General features: G+C 46.8%; 1 protein-coding gene across 2 annotated transcripts in view; it reads right to left on the bottom strand.

The window, feature by feature from the left end:
* The window catches only part of LOC147629578 (metal transporter Nramp3.2-like), a 47,241-nt gene that overhangs the window by 12,935 nt on the left and 11,513 nt on the right, over positions 1 to 22,793 (bottom strand). For both annotated transcript variants that reach the window (XM_086811076.1, XM_086811077.1), the window contains exons 2-3: positions 12,272 to 12,408; positions 11,525 to 12,177 (exon numbers count right to left, since the gene is read on the bottom strand). In XM_086811076.1, the coding sequence (XP_086667202.1) occupies positions 11,525 to 12,177; positions 12,272 to 12,408 (790 nt within the window). The remainder of the gene's footprint in view (positions 1 to 11,524; positions 12,178 to 12,271; positions 12,409 to 22,793) is intronic.

Below are 22,793 nucleotides of genomic sequence, written 5' to 3' on the forward strand. Positions count from 1 at the left end.
CATGGAGGCTATATTCTAGGGAGCCATGTGGGGGGAGATGGCCTTGGATGCTCTTGATGAGATGTAAGCAATGATGTCATTCAAGCATGTACACTTTGGCTATAAAATGGTGGCCCTCCTAATGAGAAAAACACGAATTTTATATGCTATGTGATGCTCCTTATTGTGCTGTCATTATGCTCTCTTAATCTTGGATTAAGTACTAGTTAATTACACTTTTGTTCCTGTGACCACCATGGCTTATCTTGAACCACCATAGCTCTTTCATCACTCCATGCTCTCATTAAGCTTGTATTATCACTCATTATGCTTTTCCCAACATACATGACAAGCAATTAGATTAAGCCATAATCCCTTCCTTGATTCTCTCAATCATCTCCTAGATTTGAGCACCCACTTGCCTAGTTTTGAGAGCAACCAAGATCCTCCTCCACTTACAATAGGTCCCTAGATATGTTGATTTGGATCCTCCTTTGACCATAATACACCATATGTATGATCGCTATAAGACCTTTGAATGATATGGTGTAGCTCTTGATCTTCTTCATGTCGATGTAGCCCTTGTTGATGTACCTCTTGATCTTCTTCATCCTTGATTTCATGTGTTTTGAAATCCATGTAGACAAAGATAAATCATTTTCTCAATGAATTCATAACGCCTTACATGATGATGATGTCCATTCCTTTCAAAAGATAATGCAATAAATATGCATTAGGGAGTCTTTAGCCTTATTTTGGATTAACAAATTGACCACTCAAATCAAGAGGCAAATCTGATTTGATGCTTTACAAAGATTCAACAACACTTTAATGTCAAATATGAACCTCCAATGGCCCTAAAAACTTCCGACGATTAGCACTAATCAAGGTATTAGTGAAAACAATTTTTTGTTAACTATGCAAAAAATACCCTGATTTGTAGAGTACTGTCGAAGGGGCAAATCAAGGGGCTTTTTGAATATGACGCTTTGGCAAGAAATAGCAGGTCCCCAATGGCCCAAAGAAACTAGGATTAGTGTTGATTAATCACTGATTAGTAAAAAGAATTTTTTGTTTGCACTTAGAGAGAAGAGGTCAACTTGGAGTGAAAAATTGAAAGCCTTTCTCAAATTTTCTTCAAAAATGCTTTAAGAGGCACTTATAGCAATGGGTTAACATGTGTTTCAAACCACGAAGCACAACATTAGTCTTAAAAATGATACCTTAATCACCTTTATGCCAAAGTGATTCTCTGAGAAGTGCATGTGAGGGAAAAAGGATGAAAGGACCAGATGTGCGAGAGATCAGAGCAAATCAACATAGCATGAAATGGATGAATGATTGTATGTATAATGGTGAATGAAATCCAGTACAAGAGGCTTCAGAGTGAGACTCAGATGTGGCAACCCAAAGAGAAACCGGCATAGATGCAAAGACGGAGTCGAAGTAGGTAGCTCAGTCTGGGTGTCAAAGGCAAGCGTCGATGTGAAGTAATGGCTCTCTGAAGGTGACGTGATGCAAAAAAATGCAAATCTGCAGATGAGAATGGACTGCAGATAAATGCAGATCTGAAGAGCAGAGAGGGCTGCTGTCCCAGGCAGATGGTGTGCTGCCGTCACGAGATAAGGTACCTATCAGATGAGGAGAGAGTGGGCTGCTGTCCCGATGTCATGTGAGCAGAGAGGGCAGAGAGGGCTGCTGTCCCAGATCTGCAGGTCTGAAGGTCAGACTACTGCAGGTACAGATGTAGGTACAGAAACACTGCAGGTAGGTAGATGTGTGGCACTGCTCCTAAGAAGAAGAAGCAAGGGTGCTCTTGATCCAGACAAGGAGGCCTTCGCCGGCTGTAGGTACAGGGTGCTGCGCTGCAGATCCAGAGGCGGCAGCCGACAGCAGCTGTGTACAGAAGGTGATAATTAGCCTGATGATGATGAAGTGCCGGCAGCAGCAGCAGATTTATGACAATTGTGTTGTTGTGTGTTGGCTGAATGAAGCTTTTGTATAGATATGGTGTTGGGCTGCTGGTCAGTCCAGGACGGACTGTCAGTCAGTAGCAAGACAAAGAAAAACATAATTAATCCCTTTTTGGGCTGGATAAAACACCAGATTTTTGGGTATATTTTCACACCCCCCCTCTCAGGCCAAAAGGGGACCATGGGAGAAGATGAGAAGGATGTTAAGTGGGTGAAGAGGAACATGAAGAAGTATTTGTCGCGGGTGTAGATCATGTGCTCTTCGTCTTTTTGTAGAGTCTTTTGAGTTTGGGCTGTACTGGATCAATGCCACGATGCAAGAGTTTTTCACATGCATGAATGCCCATTTTTGGGTTTTCATTCATACATGCGCCCCAAACACAAAAAAACAGAATGCTATGCAAAGGGTAAGCAAGATGGTAAATGCTATGGAGTGGGTTTTCACATGAGCAGCCCGTTCCTTGGTAAAATGAAAATGGACACCAACATGCTTGGTGTGGTTAGAAAAAAATGGGATTATTGGCGAGGGCAATCACACTATGACTGTCGACGAAGATGGTAGAAGCAGTGTCAATGGGAATGCGCATCTCCTCAAGAAGATGACGGAGATACATAGCCTCAGTGGTGGCGTCATAAAGGGCCTGGTACTCGGCCTCAACTAAAGAACCTACTACGGTATCCTGCTTCTTGCTAGACCAAGAGAAAGGGCCAGATCCAAGTGAGTACAAATAACCACCATGAGAACGCTGGGAATCAATATCACCGGCCCAGCTGGAGTCCGTGTAACCACGCAGGGTGATCCCAGGACTTTAGTGAAGTCCAAACATATCGTAGGTACCCATGAGATAGCGAACCCTCATCGTTGAACTCGACAATAGCTCCTTCAGAGCATTGAAACACTGACTTCAAATGGATGTGCAATAGAAAATGTCAGGTCTAGAGTTTGTGAGCCATATGGGTTTCCAACCACTTGGTAGTAGGCTCGCTCTTCAAGTGGCGGTGAGTCCTCTTCCTTTGATAGTTTGATGATTGGATCCAATGGGGTAGCCACACTTTCCTTAGTTCAAAAGAAAGGTCAAAGTTGCTGCTTCTCTTGCGGGAAAAGAGGACATCTGTCCAAGGATTGTTTGTCCAAGAAGGACAAGACCAAGGGCAAGGCTTCATCTCACAGAAAGGGCAAAGACACGACACACGACAGTGATATAGATTCTTCTAGTACCACTTCTAGGACTCCCAGGGCACTTCCAGCTCAGGAGGACCCAGATAGTGTACTTCTCTAGTATACATGCAGTTCCCCCCCATGTGCTTCCAACCAGAGGAGGCTTACTGGTGCATGGGGACCATGATTCAGAGTTCCAAGCATTAGACATCTGGCAGGATATGGTTATCTTTGGTATAGCAAAGATTATGGACTGGATCTGTTCCGAGTTCATTATTCGAGGCTTTTGGGACGTGATGTGTTTTCCGTCCACTGTTGGGGATTATGGGCGCGGTGTGTCCAGTAGCTCATCATCTATTCTTGGAGTTCAATTGCACACTTGTGTGCGAATTCGTAGCCAAGCAAAGTTCCATGCTCTTCATGGTGGCATTTTGTTTCGAGGAAACAGGTTGGCAGGTGCTCTCTCTAAGGTGATTCCAGTATTCGCGATGCTGGAGGGTCCATGGTTGCATCTTCATCAACTTATCTTCTTCCGACTCTTGCACACTGGGTGTTAGAATTAGTGCATCTTAGTGTATCTGGGCAGAGCCTATTTTCTGGCATTTTATGTATTTTCCCCTTATTTCATGAGTCATGAGCTGGTCGGCCTGTTCTAGAGCAGTCGGCCAAGTTCACATCCTCACTATTTAAGGTGGCCTCCCTTCTATCATGCATTCCTTGCACAAGTTCTTCAACACTTTGCTGGCTTTTATTGCCATTGTAAAGCCTTCATGCTAATATAAAAGGTGATCTTGTCCACAAGCTCTCTCTACTCTCTCTCTTGTTCTTTTTATGCCTCCGCATGTGCATTCTCCAACAATAAATAGTTGTAACTTATGAGATAACTCTAATAAACCTTAACCCAAAGCTTACTACCCTAGTCCTCAAGGTCCCCTAACCCTAGATTAGGTCCCACTAACCATGTGGTTAGCGTCGGGTATGTAACATACTTCCCCACCTAAGACATTTCCACTCTCGGGAATGAATCCGAAAAAGTCAAGCCACATCAAGAAAAAGACTCCATAATTAGGTTCACACATGTTTGTTCTTTCCACCTAGTTACCTATATAGGAACCAGCTTAGTCATAAGCCACCGCTCCCATCTCCGTGGAACAAAAGACAAAATCAAAACCGAATCAAGGTCGTATAAACCCCAACAACCTCTCAACCTCCAACTCCCATCGAATTGGATAAATTGAAAATCACAAAGACAATAACCATAGCTAATCGTATTACCTATCCACACTAGGATTGGGCAAAACTTGTTCTTCGTACCTAGGGGATCCATCCCCACCCGCTCCTCAAAACTTTTGTGTACTCTCAAATATACAATTGCCTTGGAAAACTACCTCAATGAACACTTTCTACCAACATAAAACTGTGCTCTATCCTAAGCACTACTAATAGAAACGTGTGACTAGCATTACTTGCATATCCACCATCAAAAAATCTCTTAGTGCATAAATTTGAATACCTTAAAGTCCTGTCGTTACCTTAAAGTCCTATCTTAGGCAAACTCGACCATTGGGATGTACCTCTTCCAATCAGATGGTCGCCTTGAGACCTATGCACGAAGCATATCCTCCAAAACCCGATTTACCCTCTCTAGTTGCCCATCACATTGAGAATGATCCACAAATTCCTCCCTATCCAAGAACCATATAGCTATCAAGTATCTCAACACTCATCATGAGTAACATGAGAGAATGCACTCATCAGGACCATGTTCAAAACAAAACACCTATGATAAAACATATCTAGCTTGTGTTCAAACCAGGACACCATTAATAAAACTCTCTAGTCCAAGCCAATATCTATCAGTGCACATCCATGCAACGAATATACAATAAGTCATCAGCCCTTTACCAAGGCTCATTGCTCGTACAGTCATACCTTCAAGTTCTAAAATCTCAAGGAAACCCACACTACCAAAGCTTGAACTAAACATGACTTAGTTGTCACCTCAACATAATCATAGGAAATTCCAACCAACCAAATGATCTCTTGGTGTCCGAATGCATTAACATTTCACCAAGATCTGATACATCCTCTGGGTTTCCTAATAGACTAAGGATAATCAACAAGAGCAACAACTCAACCTGTCAATCAATGACTATTGAAGTGTCCAAAACTTCAAGTTCCTCTCAAACCCTATGTCAAGGTAAACATCATGCTCTATTGGGACCGGGTAGATCTAGAATAACCCCACTAGTCAACACATTACCACAGTCTTGGACATCTGCATGCCAGCAAAAGTAAGGATATCCAAAGTCGTGCCATCAATCATTCCCCCTCATCATCCCCTGGTATCCACCTTACAATCACAAAGATCCACACAAGAAGATGTGTATTCCCAGTTGAGATGAGACTGGGAGAAAGCTAGCTAGAGCCCACCCCCACCCCCCCACCCCCCCGGGCGGCGCGTGCGCACGTGAGCCTGCCCACCTCACCCCTCGCCTTTGCGTAGCCCCTTCTTCAATTGTGCGCAGCCCCCCCCACCCCCCTCCGTCGATTCCTGCCAACGGCCTTCCTTTGGCCTTCTTTGTGAGGTGGCGACACGGCTTCAACCCAACATCCAACCCTTTGGCAGGCATCTCAGGCTTTCTGTGAGACTCTGCTTTCCAAGTCTTAGGAAGGAATACCTTCCTCTCCTCCCAGTGATAGGTGGTGCTATCAGGAGAGTGATGGAATCTCCCCCCTCCCAATTGCTGCTTTGGTTCTTGCACGGACGGTTGGGATTCCATCCCTTCTTATCTGTGTTGCCTCCTCGGAATCAGTGCCTCACACCATTTCGCTCCAATCTGCGGGGGGAGCCTATTTTGCAAAGTTGAGTACTCTGGTCTCCTAGGCCAGTGTTTCATCTGCCGCCAGATGGGACACCTCACTAGAGCTTGTCCCCGTCGACAGTCTAGGAGGCCGCCTCCAATTGTCCCCACCTCCCTGGCCCCAGCTTAGACCCCCCCCCCCCCCCCCCCCCCCCCCCCCCCCCCCCCCCCCCAGGGGGACAGAGGCCCCCACGAACCAGAGCACCAGGCCCTGACCTCAACTAAGACCGACAAAGGAGAGTGGCAAACCGCTGGCCCAAGGCGGAACCGCTAGCCAACTTCAAGAGCAGAGCGACGCCAACAGGCGCACCAGGTTGGCAGGATCCACGAGGATACTTTTGTGTCAGAGAACCGCTTCGAGCACTTATCTCAACGAACCCCCGACGATGATGGGCCCCCTCAGTTCCTTCGAGGAACCCGCCCCTGGCCCCCCCCTTCTGGACCATTACCTCGTCGAGATCCCCTCTAGGATTTCGCTTTCCTAGGAGGCTCGCTAACCCTCCAAAGCCTGCAACGAGCCTAGCCTTGCAGCCTCCCCCCCCCAACACACACTATAGGCAAACCCTTCTCCCCCTATCCCCCCTTCTCATCCCTTGCCCATCCCTCCCCCACCATCTGCTCTGACTTCTCCCCCCTTGAGCTCCCTTTGCTCCGGCTATACCAAAACACCATCCTCCCCCCCTCCCCTTTCGCCTCTCCAAAGCATTCCCATTTCCCGCTGTCCTCTAGTTGCGCCAAACCTCGAGTGGAGACAATCAACCAGCTCGGTCCGCCGTTTGATCCATCGTTTTTCGGAGCCGGTAGAGATGACCATCACTGCCTCTCTAGTGCAAGCTCTCCGTCCAGAGTTACCAAGCAGCCCCCCCAGGGTGATACGACAGCCAATTGACTATAGTTTTTTTCGGTGCCTCCCCGTCGAAGGAATGTTCAAGGAGATGGTGGCTCCCATTCACATGTTGTGTGTTATATCACTCCAGACCGTCCACCCCAAAGAGTGGTGCGATGATCTTCTCCTGCCCACTAGGTGCAGCACAAGGGACATACTGGAGCACGGAAGCTATGTCCACCGCTATTCAGGGGAAGGCCATAGAGCTCTCGCACCATTTGCATGACATGTGTATCACTGATGTGCTTGCCCACCTCTCGACTTTGCCTCAGATGGAGTTCGGTGGCTCGGGTTAGAAATCAAAGGTAGGGGAGTTGGTGTCCTCCAGCCCGAAGGTGCTACTTTTTGAGTTTCTTCATGTTTTAGTGGTCGTACCACTTCCCCTCTCCTACAAATACCTACATTGTGACAGGTGGAGTCGAGAGTCTAGGGTTCGTACAGAGTTTCTCCACACGGAGACCAGGACACATGCCCATCTGACATGGCTTCGCCCCAAGATAGACAGTCCATTGAAACCCATGCCCAAGACTCTTCGAGTGGAGGGCAGTTCCGACACTTCCACTTCCTACCGCTCTTAGTTATGCGGATTATCTCATGGAACATCCAAGGTTTGGGGGCCCACAGTGCTTTCAGAGGCATGGTGTCCTTAGAGAGGAGCTCCACAGAGCCGCAGTTGGTGGACCCATTGACATTCTCTTCATTCAAGAGCACTATCTTTCAGAGGGACGTACCCACCGCTGCGGGAAGATCTTGCAAGGCAGGAGTTGCACCTTCTAGTCCCACTCTTTTGGCCCCTCCAGGACACATGGTGCACTATCCATTTTCGTCAGTGAGCAGCTTTTGCCGGCAGTAGTCAACTCAGGCACTATTGTCACTATACAAGCTCAGTGGGTGACCATCAGGATTGGAGAGGACTCTATGGGCTTCCTGAACGTATGTGCATCGAATGTTGCAGGCAGCGCCACCTTATGGAGTACAGTTCGTCAATCCATGCCGCAAGCGGATTTTTGGTGTATGAGTGGGATTTTAACATGCTAGAGTCGGCAGAGGACAGACTCGGAGGTGGCATGGCTGTAGTATCAGGTACAGAGTACTCGGCTTAGGAGGAGTTGATTTTGGCTCTCACTAGACAAGACCCTTGGCATCTTCCAGAGTTTGGACGAGCTCCCGAGAGCCTGTGTTTCTCTAGATCCGATAGGAGGGTACAAACCCTAACCAAATTAGATCGGTTCTATGTAGATGAGTGGACTTGTGGTCGTGGTCTCTTTTTTGGACGCAGGTGGCAAACACGATCACTGGAGATTTCTTTGAGATTGCAGGCCCACACAGGCGGCCAGAGGGTATCCGTAGGTTACAACTTGCAAGGCTCGGAGGGATCCATTGTTATAGACCCCCCTCATGTGAGAGCCATCGCCACAAATTTCTTCAGCACTCCTCATGGGTGCCCCCATTTCTTCACAGGTGCTGGATGCGCGCAAGTGGGTTTGGCGGCATATGAGAGGTGTGGTCCCTCATGCTCTCAAGGCTTTTCTCCTGACCCCCTTCACATCTGAGAAGTTGGCAACGGCTATGACGGCATTACCTAGGGGAAAATGCTCAAGAAGGACGAGCTTCCAGTATCCTTATTTCTACGTCATTAGGATCTCATGGAAGGCGTCCTCAAGGCTGCCTTCAACAAGATAATGGTTACAGAAGCCGTGCCAGAGACACTATCTAAGGGTTTGATCCACTTGATTCCCAAGGAGGATGGTGACAATCTGTAGATTCAACAGTGGAGACCCATCACCATCCTAGGGACTGCCTACAAAATTATGGCCAAGGCTATCAGCAAGAGACTGCAACCCTTTCTCCCCGACTTGATTCATGGTACACAAACGGGTTTTGTTCAGGATCGAAGTATTATGGACAGCATCTTCACCTTCTTGGAGGCGACTGCATCAGCCAAGATACATCAGCAGGATCTGATTGTTCTCCTCCTTGATTTCAAGAAAGCCTATGACAGAGTAGATTGGGGCTTTTTGGCAGGGACGATGTGCAAGATGGGTTTCCCGGAGGAGTGGGCCCGAGGTGTATTCGGGACTCTACTCGGCCTCACACAGCTAGGTTCTTATTCAGGGAGCGAGACGTGACAGATTTCCGCTTTCTCGCTCAGTCCGGCAGGGGTGCCCTCAGTCTTCCAGTTTGTTGTTGAGGCCATGAGTAGTTTCCTCTCTACCAAGCAGACCAAGTTCCAGAGACTGCGTCTTCCCATCCGAGCGCAGGAGGAGCTTCTTGATGTGTCATGTGCACACACATGTACATGCTTCTCATAGAGGCTAACCCTAAGGAGGCAATAAAGAAGAGAAGATCAGCAGAACCAGATTTTTGGAGCATTTTCTATGGAGTATCTTGTGGAGGGACACATCATTATGTGAATTATTTGTCCAGGAGCTGGCCGACTGCTAGTCGGCCAGTCCATGGGATATTCTCCAACCTATAAAAGGCAAGTTTGCTCATTGTTTTAGTCATTCAGCCCCTTGTTGGCTGGGTCTTAGAACTAGGAGTTTGTTTAGGTATTTTACTACCTTTTCAAGGCAGCCCATGGCTGCAAGAATTTATGTACCTTTTTGTACCATATGAAGATACTGAATTTCCAGCCATCTCTCTCTCTCTCTCTCTCTCTCTCTCTCTTCTCTCCCTTTTGTCTGCGATTTTGCATCAGCATGTTCTAAGAGGTGTTTAGGGCTGAAAGAAGACTCTCAAAGCTTCCGCATGTAACATTGGTATCAGAGCATCAGGCTCAGCAAGGCTAAACCCTGATTCAGTCCCATATGAAGGTGTACAGGTCCAAGGTACAAGAAAGTGCACAGGTACGAAGCCCAAGGCAAGGAACACAAGACCGGGAAGAGCTCCCAGGAGGTTGGTTGGTGGTGTTCCACAAAGCCCAAAGGGGATGGCAGTCCTGTGAGCCAGGAAAGGCTTTCGGGCAACGGTTCCAAGGGAGGATGATCCTCCAAGGGGTGGAGTGAGAATGCCAGACTCATTTCTCAAGAATGAAGACCAAGACGGTGTTCAGAGACAGGGCAGGAACGGATTGGGGACTGGATGGAACAGATGCACAAATCTTATTCAGAGTTAGAGTGGATTTGGGACCCGGCAGGGCATTCAGTGAAAAGGTTGCCAGAGTAGGAAGGATGACAGAGGGACTCCGGGAAGAGAATGGGATGATGACAGTCATCCAAGAAGCAGATTGGAATCTCGTCATCAAGTTTAGCAGAGGGGGATGTCATGTGCACACACATGTACATGCTTCTCATAGAGGCTAACCCTAAGGAGGCAATAAAGAAGAGAAGATCAGAACAGAACCAGATTTTTCGAGCATTTATGGAGTATCTTGTGGAGGGACACATCATCATGTGAATTGTTTGTCCAGGAGCTGGCCGACTGCTAGTCGGCCAGTCCATGGGATATTCTCCAACCTATAAAAGGCAAGTTTGCTCATTGTTTTAGTCATTCAGCCCCTTGTTGGCTGGGTCTTAGAACTAGGAGTTTGTTTAGGTATTTTACTACCTTTTCAAGGCAGCCCATGGCTGCAAGAATTTATGTACCTTTTTGTACCATATGAAGATACTGAATTTCCAGCCATCTCTCTCTCTCTTCTCTCCCTTCTATCTGCGTTTTTGCATCAGCATGTTCTAAGAGGTGTTTAGGGCTGAAAGAAGATTCTCAGAGCTTCCGCATGTAACATGATGACACAGCAGCATACTTGTCGGGGGACGAGGGAAACCTCCACAGATTCACCGAGCCGATTCAGATTTTCTGTCATGCATCCAGAGCACAAATCAACTGGCACAAGTCGTGTTGATTTTGGGTTGACTCATTGCTTGCCCCGACTTGGCATCCACTTGAGGCTTTTCAGTGGATCCCGAGGGGGAGCAGCTAGCCCCTCTTCTTTTGAGAGCCACCCGGCCCCTGATGTCTCACCATTCTAGACTAACACTAGAACCTTGAAACAAGACCTTTATCTAATAATCCCCTAAGGATTAATATGACCTTACACCATAAGGTATGGATGTAGATCACCTAAACGATCACACTCAAAAGACTCATCTGGATGCCAAGCTGGGGTGGGTGAGAATCCAACCCAAAAACCACACGACCTGTGCCAGTTGATCTGTGCACCTGAGCGCCAAACAGAAGTCCTCAATTGCCTGCCCAAAAACCACATGCCTTGTGCCAGTTGATCCGCGCACTTGAAGCCAAATGGAAGTCCTCGATTGCCTGCACAAATCTCTGAAGATTCCTCTCCTCTCCCAAGAGGTAGGCAGCTATATCATCTACAAACTCTGAGTCTAGAAGCTCCTCTTGAGATCTGATGGGGAGACAAAGACCCTGTAACCATGTCCCCTGGAGGGAGCAAAACAAAAACTGCTCCTAGCCTCTGCAACAAAGAGGAAGAGGAAAGGGGCAAGAGGACACCCCTGATGAACTGATCTGGTGATTGGAAATGTCACTTTGACTTTCTAATCTTGTCAGTTGCATGCCAATTTGCATCCCTTTCAGTTTCCTGTATGCAACACTATTTTCAAAATATTCATAGAAACCAATTACCAAGCCCATTTTCCAAGAGCTAGTTCCATCTTAGCTGAAGACTAGAAAACAAAATGAAGTTCTCACTACGCACCTGAATAATCGGTCCCACTTTGAATACGCCCATAACCTGCTCTTTGGATACAATACACAGGAGAGGAATCAATGCAAATGGGAGCTGGACTGATTGAAGAATATTAAGCCACTCGTTTAGCTGGTCCAATTGTTCCTCTGATCCATCAAAGATAAGAGCGATGATTACTGTTGGCAAAATTGCCACTGCTCGGGTCATGACTGCCCGTACCCACTTTTTCACCCTCAAGTTCAGAAAACCAGCCATGACAAACTGCCCTGCATATGTGCCGGTCATTGTACTACTTTGCCCAGCAGCTAGTAGTCCAACTGCCCAAATGTACAGTATCGGAAAGTATCCACCACCGTACTCCTCTTGAAGATACTCCCCTGCGTTGGCAAGACCAACAGACTCTGCTATGTCTGTTCCAAAGAAGCTCTTTGCAAATACTGATACAACAAACACATTTATGATGAAAGAAACAAATAGAGCAGCAGCAGACTCAATTGAGAAGTATCGAAGAGCTTCTTTCACGCGGTAGCTGCTAGAGATATCAACAGCTCGTGATTGCACCAAAGCTGAGTGAAGAAAAATGTTGTGAGGCATTATCAATGCACCCACTACTCCTACAGCCTGACTCACAGAGCCTGATAGCACCCTTGGAACAAAAAGACCTGCAAAAAGGATGGCCCTTGTAATATGCAATCAAATGGACACAAAAGTCAAAGACAGTGGGCTTTATTCATAGCAGATACATAGGTGACTCACCAACGAACAATTCTCCTGCACTGGGCCGGGCTTGACAAAACATCCAAGCAAAAGATATCGCCATGACAGAGATCAAAACTCCAAAAAGAGCCTCCAGTTTTCTAACTCCATAGTTTTCCAAGAAAAGAAAGATAAACCTGCACTAAAAAAACTCTAATCAACAACTAAGCAAAGTAGAATGATATTAAGATTCATTTTCAAGCCCAGTAATTATTCACCGTTTCGAACATGGCTTGAGATATAAGGTGGAAAACATTTCCCTCCTGATAACAAAAATAGGTACCACGTTGATCGACAGGCTTGACTAGGCTCCCACGTGGCGAAGTTTCAGGCTGATCTTGAGTCTTGACTGGACTCCCCCAGGCTGGTCCTGGCCCCATCCATACTCATAATACTTGGGGTCACCTATGCTCAGGCCCCGCACAGTACTTGGAACCTTGGCTTCACTTCAGACAACTACTGTCCACTATACAGGAAGAGCCACTCAAGAGGTTCAGAGGAGGTGAAAGCCTTTAGCCTCACATCGACTCTACAATTCCCAGGAATAATGCATCCCCCTTGCCTCACCGTGCACACTACTCCTTCCCCCAACAAGGGTCACGATCTTCTCCTGGCTTGACATCCCTTTGGCAATCATCGCCATCTGCAAGAGATGCCCCCTCATGCCTTTGTGGTGGGTAGTCATGCCCTGGTACAGTTTGCCAATACCGTTTCCAAGAAGGACTACCTTGCCCCCAAAGGCTGCGGATAGTGGGCTTCCATGACCATCGACAGTCCGCAAAGTTGCAGACATACCCACATGCCATTTGTGGCTTTGGGAGAACCGTTCTCAAGCCCGTCTGCAACGGGCCCAGGAGAGTGGCAGTGAAGAGACCCCGCACCACCACCAGATGTAGTAGACCTTGCTGCCTAACACACTCGGGTTTCTAACACTAGTCTGCATCACACGTTCCATGGTTGTTTCTCGTACCGGTACGAACCAATTCGTACGGTTCGGTACCCTACGATATCGTACGGTATGATATGATTTTTAATTTGTTTATCCCCCCTCCCCCCCCTCTTCTGAGAAATAGATCCCAAATTCTCAACAAAAGTAGAAATCCTGCTCAACAATTAAAGACGGAAGATCCCAAATGCCCACAATACTTCGCAACTTTCGTCTCCACTAAGCATTCCATATGGGATTACTAAGAGACCCCAAAAAATATGGCAAGGTAGTGTACACTTGATTGGTAGGATGAGGAGATAACCTTGCTACATCACTTGGCGATCCGTGGTATAGGTAGGCTAGACAGTCAAATCCTCAAGTTATGTACGAGAAAGAAGATTTGGACAAGGCCATTTTGATCTGCAGAGAAGTCCCTAAGCCTATAACCCTAGATGCACTGCCCGTATCTGTCACCACTTCTCTGGCAGACGTCTGAAATGATGTCATGATTGAATACATGTGGAAGGGCTCCATGGAAGGATTGGTATCCTGGTGTGAGTTCCTGGCATGATTTACGAACTCATGGAAGGGTGGTAACCCTCGTGAGTGACTCTGGACTCATGGAAGGGTGGTTACCCTGATGAGTACTTTTTAGTCCTGTGTGGACGGTGCTTGTAAGCGGGCTAGTTGGATGTACAAGATGTAAGTTGGGAGATTTCATCCACTATGTTTGTGCATGCATATATATGTGAGTTGCACATGAATGGATGACTTGTTTTTGATGCCTAGACATTGCTTGGTCTTTTGCCTGTGAATGTCCACGGGCACCAGGGACGCTTGGACAACCTGTCGATACGCGTGTGCACACCTGTTTGGGACTCATATGGTTCCCTTATGTGTTTTGCAGGTGATAAGTGTGCACACTTAACCCAATTTATTCATTATATCATGTTACGAAGGTTTATTGGGTGCAGGATTCACATGGCAGACACACTTATAATTTTATAAGTGAGTTCACATCAGGGTGGACTATTTTTAATGAACCAAGGCCAAATATGAGAGATGGGCACCCGGGCACTCCCAAAAAGCTCCACGAGTTGCTATTCTCGATGTGGGAGGGCCAAAGTGGGCAATCCCTGACTTGTAGAGCACTCAACTAGAAATCGTGGGCCGTTAGGAGCTGTGTGGACAGGAAAAACAGCAAGTTTACTCATATGCATGAGCTCCAGGTGGAATACATGAGAAGTACAAGGGTCCTGGGCTGGCTTGCTGCTATTTCTCTCTCTACAAGGCAGGTCGACTTCATCTACATGGGCTGCAGGCTGATCGATTTGGCTCCAGGAGCTTGTGCATGGCTGTGGGGACTGTTTTTGGGCTTCTCTGCTGAGAATAGGGTTTGGATGGAGTGAGCAAAGCAAACATGTCCCTAGACAAGTACCAAGCCCGGGGATGTGATCTGGTGGAACTGTCAGAATACGCAGCGGAGATGATGACCAGATCTGGGAACACGAGCAAAAAAAAACGCAGGCAGAAAAACAGCACAAGAGAGAGAGAGATGTAGGCGTGTAACTCTGCTCTGATATACACAAGAAGATCCCGAATATGATACAAATAGTGGTATGGGGCTGGGGGCCTATATATATGCCCCCACATCAGCAGTCGGCCTGCTGTAGGGCAGCCAACTGGACACAGGAACCTCCACGACTGGATAATCACAGTCGGCCAGCATCTGAATGGGTCGGCCAGCACCAGTAGAGTCCCACGACTCATGCACTGCAGTCGGCCATGTCACAGATGCAGTCGGCCAGGCTCAGGGTCCTCCTGCCACTACTAGACTGCCTCCCATGCCACAGAAAAATAGGAAAAAATAGGGGAAAAATACGGAGAGTGGGGAAAAATGATAAAACACCTCATAAGGGCGGGCACACCCACAACAAAGGCCCTGGTGTATAAAACTGGACAGGAGATGACTTCTAACACCCCCTCTCAGCTCCTGGCTGTGAAACCAACCACTGGGAGCTGGGGTGCCGCCCGAGCAAGTCCTAAGAGAGCAACTTCGTGAAGAGGTCCACCGTACTGTCCTCCGTCGAACAGAACTCTAGCAAGATGTCATCAGCAACGATCTATTCACGAACAAAGTGCCTCTGGATGACCATGGGTTCCTCCAGTGGAAGCCCAAACCTGCAATGTAACCTCCTGCTGCTCTGTAAAACTGCTCCTGGGCCATAAGTAGATCCCCTCGTGTCCAAATCTCCTCCCCAAACTGAGTAACTCCAACCGTGGAGTCGGACTCCATCCAACAATCCCCCTCCTGTGTACAAGAGTCCCTGATCCTTCGCATGCCGCAGAAACCACAGGAAACGCAATCCTGCCTCCCAAAGAGACATCTGCAACCATGAGCTCAACCGCCTCATCAGGAAGCTCCCGTCCAATCTAGTGTCCATCAACCAGATCAATGAACCATACAGCTTCTGAGTCATAGAGACCATCACACTGCTCACAAGGATCAACACCTGTTACGGTGCACAAACAAGTCCTGGAAACCTGATGAAACCTGTCAACCACCCCCTCTAAATCCGGAACCACAAAGCCTGGAGAAACCACCTCCTTCTGCAAGCAAGCACCTGCCACCTACCTGGCTTTCCGAAAGGTCCCTGTGGAAAGAACATCCTCAACTACTAGAAGTTCTATGTCCCGAACACTACGAGACATCAGAGCATAAGTGACCTGTTCAACTTCCTCTGACTCACGAACACAAGAACTACCAACATCAGTACTGGAAAGTTCCTGCCAACTGCTGCCATCTACTGGTAAGCTATCCACCATCTGGTCTCGGAAAGCCCGCACCTGCAGCGTATCCACACTTGAGTGGTCATTACCAGACTGCCACTCATCACAAACCTGAGGACCTGGGAGAGAGAGTGCTGAAAGCCTGTAAACTCCATTCTCCACTCCGCCTTCCCAAACCACTTGGCCTGTTGCTTTGTCCCGGAGAGCAACAAAATGCTCATCAAACTCCACCCGTACGCCAGTCTTGCAAACCTGATGCACTGACAACAGATGAAAACCAAGTGCCGGAACATACAACACCTGGGAGGAATGCTTCCCCCCTCTGCCATCGGGAACTATCTCCATCCTGCCCTCACTGTGAACTGGGATAGTGGATGTATCACCAGTAAGAATATGACCAGAAAGCCTGCAGAGATCCTGTAAACCGGAACGGGAAGGAGTCATGTGCTGGAAGCACCACTATCGAGAATCCATTCCCGAGTATCTGTTGCGGAGAGTCCTCCAATCTCCTCCCTGCCTGAAGAAAATGAAGCATCGGTGTCCATCACCTCCAGGTGCACAAAAGCCGGAGTCTTCATGATTGCTGGTGAGGAGTCTTCACCCTTCTCGGTCTTCCGCTTGGGACACTGCCTCCAATAGTGGCCTTTCTCGCCACAATCATTACAGGTCCTCTCTGCCTTCAGTTTCTCGCGGTCAGCGTCGGACTTCTTCTCAGAAGACTTCTCCGATGAAGCCTTCCCTTTGCCCGAGTTACGGCCAGCATCTGAATGGGTCGGCCAGCACCAGTAGAGTCCCACGACTCATGCACTACAGTCGGCCATGTCACAGATGCAGTCGGCCAGGCTCAGGGTCCTCCTCCCACTACTAGACTGCCTCCCATGCCACAGAAAAATGGGAAAAAATAGGGGAAAAATACGGAGAGTGGGGAAAAATGATAAAACACCTCATAAGGGCGGGCACACCCACAACAAAGGCCCTGGTGTATAAAACTGGACAGGAGATGACTTCTAACAAGAACCTGTGGGTGGCAAATGAGCCAAAACCATGGCTGGTTACTGTTTTGCAGGTTTGGGACAGCACTTTGTGAGAGGGTTGGTGACCGCTCTATCAAAGTACAGGAGTGGTTGGTGATCACTCTACCCTGGTTGGTGACCGAGGGTGTTCTACAGGAGCGGTTGGTGATCATCAACCTTGATTGGTGACCGAGGGTGTTGCAACAGGAGTAGTTGGTGACCGCTCGACCTTGGTTGGTGACCGAGGAGTTGCAGGTAATGTGTTTACCTATGTTTCCACAGTTGGATAAATCTCGTGTCGGTTGGATGAGTGTGTACTCTCCGGGCACCCGCATCTTGTACATATAAATACTTCTGTTGGTAATAAAGATACCTCGGGGGGAGGGGGGGGGGTGCTGGCCCAACTTCAGCCCCTAGTGCTCTGTCATGTGCAAGTTGGTTTATGTTTGCAGGATGTATATGCTCATGTAATGTTTCACAATGATGGTAATCATGTATATGCCAGGAATGGTTGATGTATGTATGCTGTTTTGGTAGTGAATTGGTTCCGTATACACATGCCCGTGTGTGACAGTAGTATCAGAGCATTGGTTTTGTTCTTTGCTTGAGAAAGACGATTTTTGGGCATACGGATAGCTTTTTGCGGAGCATACAAATTGTGAAACATGAGCATGCAAGTAGGGTCTGGTGAGCATTCAGATGCACAACGGTCTGCTAAATCTGCATATTCTAACCAGGCCGATGTACTTTCAGAGCTAGAGGCTCTCAAGCGTCAAGTTAGACACTATCGTGAGGAGACAGCTGAATTGCGGTCTCTCAAGAATGACCTTGATGTGCAAAGGGTTTTGAATGAAAAGAAAAAGAAGGGTTCAGGTGACGATGCAGCCTTTGAGGCCATGGGAGCAGAGATGGGATATGAAGATCCTAGAGAGCTGGCCATATCTTATTTGAAAGGCCAAAACGATGTATTGGGTGATGCAGGTACAAAAAGGACTCCCTATGTGGAAGCACATGCACATTCCAGTACATCAGGAGATGTAGATCCTCGTCACCGTTATGCATCTTCACGCCAAGAGCGTTCTTCAAGTGAAGATTCTCACCACTCCAGAAGCATGTCTCGAGTACGTGGGAAGAGACCCAGGCATGAGTCTCCTAAGCCTAGACATGGGGCTAGAGACAGGTCTCGTTCTAAAAAGAAAAGCCGAGAGTTCAAGTCAGGAGACAAAGATGTGAAGTTTGAGAACTTCTATGGCAAGATGGATACTACGAAGGCGCTTGCTTTTGTGAGACAGTTTGAAATTGCTTTTTGCAATGAAGATTTCTCTGAGAAGTCTAAACTCAGGCATGTGGGTATGCATCTCAAAGAGACAGCTAGTGATTGATGGATGGCCAAGCTTTTGGATGCAAGTGCTGCCCGCACATGGGATGACTTTAAAATTCAGTTTTATGCTCAATTCTTGCCTCCAAACTTTTACAAGAATGTACGCAAAGAGTGGGATTGGTTGAACCAGGATGAAGGGGAGACAGTGCAGACATATATAGCTAAGTACTGGAAGGTACTGCTGAAAGTTACTCCCTTTATGTCTCTTTCTAATGGGGAGAAGAAACGGAAGTTTGAATCAGGTTTGCACCCCATCATTCAAGAGAGCTTCCAGGTGTACCCAAATCAGACTCTTCAGCAATTGATAAACTCGGCACTCATAGCTGAAAATTTGCATATGAAGTGGGTTAAAAACAAGTCAAATTCAGATTCATTTAAGGGCAAGAGACGGGCTGGTTATGACCAGAAAAAGGGTGGACAGCCCTCTAAAAGTGAGCAGAAAGATGCCTCAGATACAAAGGGAAACTCGTCTAAGAAGCCGGGGTGGTAAACGCAATGATTTTGGGCTGTCAAAACAGCAGAGGCTTGATTATGTACGTGATGGGAAATGTTTTGGTTGCAGTAGTAAGGATCACATATATCCTAAATGCCCGCAGAACCCCAAGAATGCAGATTCTAATGCAGAAAAGCCTCATGTGAATGTTGTGCCCGATGTGCAGGGTAACACGGGGCAACCCCCAGATCATAGAACAATATGTAAAGCATGGGGACAGTTGAGGGATCAGCCCGCACTCTTTTTGTTTGATGATGCATCCACAGATAATTTCATTTCGGTACAGATGGCTACTGCCATAGGCTTGGATGTATCAGATTTTGGGACTCAAATGAATGCAGATGCCGCCTTTGAGGGTAAAGGAGTTGATGTAATGCCGATCATTGGCAAACTCCGAATTCATATACAGGGATATCTTGATCATGAGAGTTTCTTGGTTGCTCCTCTCACAGGATGTGATGTTTTGTTGGGGATGCCTTGGCATGCTCGTATGGAGCCCAAGAAGGACTATAAGTCCAAGAAAATCAGCTTTGTTCATAGAGGTAGAGAGCTTGTTATAGAAGCTGGTACTCCAGGTAGTACCATACCTATTGTAAGTCATGTTCAGGTTTCCAAAATAATGAAGAAGTCAGCTTGTTCTTACTTGGTTTTTGTACGAGAACAATCTGAACATGAGAATGTAAATGTAGATCATCTAACCCGAGAGCGCATAGACTTTTTGCGTGGTTATGGTGATTGTTTCAGGGATGTATTACTAGGAGAGTTGCCACCTGAGCGTCCCGAGGATCATCGTATTGATACCTGGGAGTACGCCCCCGAATAGACCTTACAGGGTGAGTGCAAGTCAGCAAGAAGAGATTATGGCGCAGGTTAATGACTTGCTTAAGAAAGGGTTGATACACCCTAGTTCATCTCCTTATTGCTCACCTGTGTTGCTGGTGCAAAAGAAAGACGGGACATACAAGATGTGTGTGGATTATCGTGCCCTTAACAAGGTGACGATAAAGAACAGGTTTCCAATACCACGTATCGATGGTATTTTGGATAGGTTGGAGGCTGCAGCATGTTTAGCCGCATCGATCTTAAGAGTGGATATATCAGATACGGGTGGCCCCTCAAGATATTCACAAAACTGCTTTTCGTACGCAGTTTGGGCTTTATGAGTTCTTGGTGGTCCCGTTTGGATTTACCAATACCCCTGCGATGGATCGTATCTTCATAGCACACAGAAAGTTCACAGGTACTTTCTTTGATGACATCATTGTGTTCTCTAAAGATGAAAAGCAGCATAAGGAGCATTGGCCATAGTGTTTGAAGAGCTTTGTCGCCATAAGCTCTACATTTTTGGCAAGAAGAGTGAATTTTTCTTGGCTGAAATTCATTACCTTGGTCATATTGTATCCAAGGATGGGATACGTATGAATCCCGCCAAGTTGCAGGCTATAAAAGATTGGCCAGAATTGAAGAACGTACATGAGATCAGGAGCTTTCTGGGATTATGCTCATATTATCGCCGGTTTATTAAGCTCTTCGCCGAGATTGCTTCGCCTTTGCATGATTTAACAAAGAAGAAAGTTACTTTTCATTGGGGTGACAAGCAAAGGAATGTCTTTCTTAAGTTAAAGGAAGCAATCATGTCTAGACCGGTGTTGATCATTCCAGGTTTGCATAAACCTTTCTCGGTGGAATGTGATGCATGTGGGAGTTGTATTGGTGCAGTGTTGAACCAGGAAGGCCATGCAGTGGCATATGAGAGCCGTCGGTTGCAACATGCCAAACTCTACTTGCAAGTTTACAAGAAAGAGTTATTGGCAATGATTCATGCTCTCACGATGTGGAAGCATTATCTTTTGGGAGCTGAATTTACTGTTAAGATTGATCATCAGAGTCTACGGTATTTTCTTACACAGACTAAGCTATCTGAGAAACATATGAGATGGGCAAACTTCCTATCCATGTTTCATTTTCAGATTTTACATACTCCTGGCAAGAAGAATGTAGTGGCCGATGCACTATCCCGAAGGCCTCAAGTAAGTGCTATTACAGTAGCCTATCATCAAGATTTATCAGATATGCGAAATTCTTATTATACAGATGATGATTTTCAGCATATATGGGCTGGTTTTCAGCAGGGTATAGCAGCCCCGAATTACTCCATACGTGATGGGTATTTGATGTTTCATAGTCGCTTATGTGTCCATAAGGATTTGAGGCAGAAAGTGATGGATGAATGCCATGCACCGCCTTATGCAGAGCATAGAGGAATCCTTGCCACTACACAGGCTTTAGAGAGATACTTTTTCTAGCTAGGAATGCGTAAAGACATAGATGACTATGTGCGCCAATGCATGGTTTGCCAGAAAGTTAAGTTTGACAGGCATAAGACTCCAGGGTTGCTTCAACTGTTGCCGATTCTGAATCAGCCTTGGGAGAGTATTGCCATGGATTTTATCACATGTCTTCCTAAGACACAGCAAGGGAATGATGCCATCTGGACTATTATGGATAGGTTTAGTAAGCAAGCACATTTTATTCCGGTACGGAAGACCATAAAGCCAGAGCATATGGCAAAGATATTTATGGCACAGGTTTTCAAGCATCATGGTATGCCAAAGACGATTGTGGGGGATCGTGATCCTCGCACCACAAGTCTCTTTTGCATAACATGGGAACGAAGCTGAATTTCTCTTCTGCATATCATCCAGAGACAGATGGGCAGAGTGAGATTACAAATTCAGCAGTGCTTGATCTTTTGAAATGCTATGTGGCTGATCGCAAATCAAATTGGGAGAAGTATGTCACTAGTAGAGTTTGCTTACAACACTACGGTGCATACTTCTACGGGCAAGGCGCCCTTTGAGATTGTTTATGGCAAGATTATTTTGCAACCTATCCTTCGCACGAAGGATGAGATATTTGCAGCGGATGAGTATGTAAGGGATTTGGATACGGCCTTTGCAAAGGTCCGGTCAACCATACAGAGATCCTAGGATAAGCATAAGAAAGCTACAGATAAGCATAGAAAGCAATTGGATTTGAAGGTTGGAGATTGGGTTTTATTGAAATGCCAAAAGGCTCGCCTTCGCAAGCAGACTAGGAAAGATGGTAACTATTCAAAGCTATCTTGCAGGTATTATGGACCAGTTCAGATCTTGGAAAAGATCAATGAGGTAGCTTACATGCTGGTGTTGCTAGATCATTGGGGGATTCATAATGCTTTCCATGTCAGTCTGTTGAAGAGATATGTTGGTCCTGAGCCGATGGAGCCGGTTATGGAAGATCAACCCGAGGTTGATGAGCTGGAAGAGGTATTGCAGCCTGAGCAAATTGTTTTTCACAAGGAGCGGAAAGCTGCTAGAGGCAGGCTTGTCCGTAAGTACCTTATGAAGTTCAGGAACTATCCAGCACTTGATGCGAAGTGGATAGACGAGGCATATTTTAAAGACTATCCAGATCTTCTTGCGGCCTACTTGGAAGCTTTTCAATTGCGAGCAACTGATTAGAAGCCCGGGGGGGGATGTCACCACTTCTCTAGCAGACGTCTGAAATGATGTCATGATTGAATACATGTGGAAGGGCTCCATGGAAGGATTGGTATCCTGGTGTGAGTTCCTAGCATGATTTATGAACTCATGGAAGGGTGGTAACCCTGGTGAGTGACTCTGGACTCATGAAAGGGTGGTTACCCTGGTGAGTACTTTTTGGTCCTGTGTGGACAGCGCCTGTGAACACGCTAATTGGATGTACAAGATGTAAGTTGGGAGATTTCATCCACTATGTTTGTGCACCAGCATATATATGTGAGTTGCACACACATGGATGACTTGTTTTTGATGCATAGACATTGCTTGGTATTTTGCCTGTCAATGTCCGGGCACCGGGGATGCCTGGACAACCCGTGGATACGCGTGTGCACA

The sequence above is a fragment of the Cibotium barometz genome, chromosome 17, assembly GCF_041138505.1.
Source record: "Cibotium barometz isolate CiBa-2024 chromosome 17, ASM4113850v1, whole genome shotgun sequence".
In the NCBI taxonomy this organism is placed as follows: domain Eukaryota; kingdom Viridiplantae; phylum Streptophyta; class Polypodiopsida; order Cyatheales; family Cibotiaceae; genus Cibotium; species Cibotium barometz.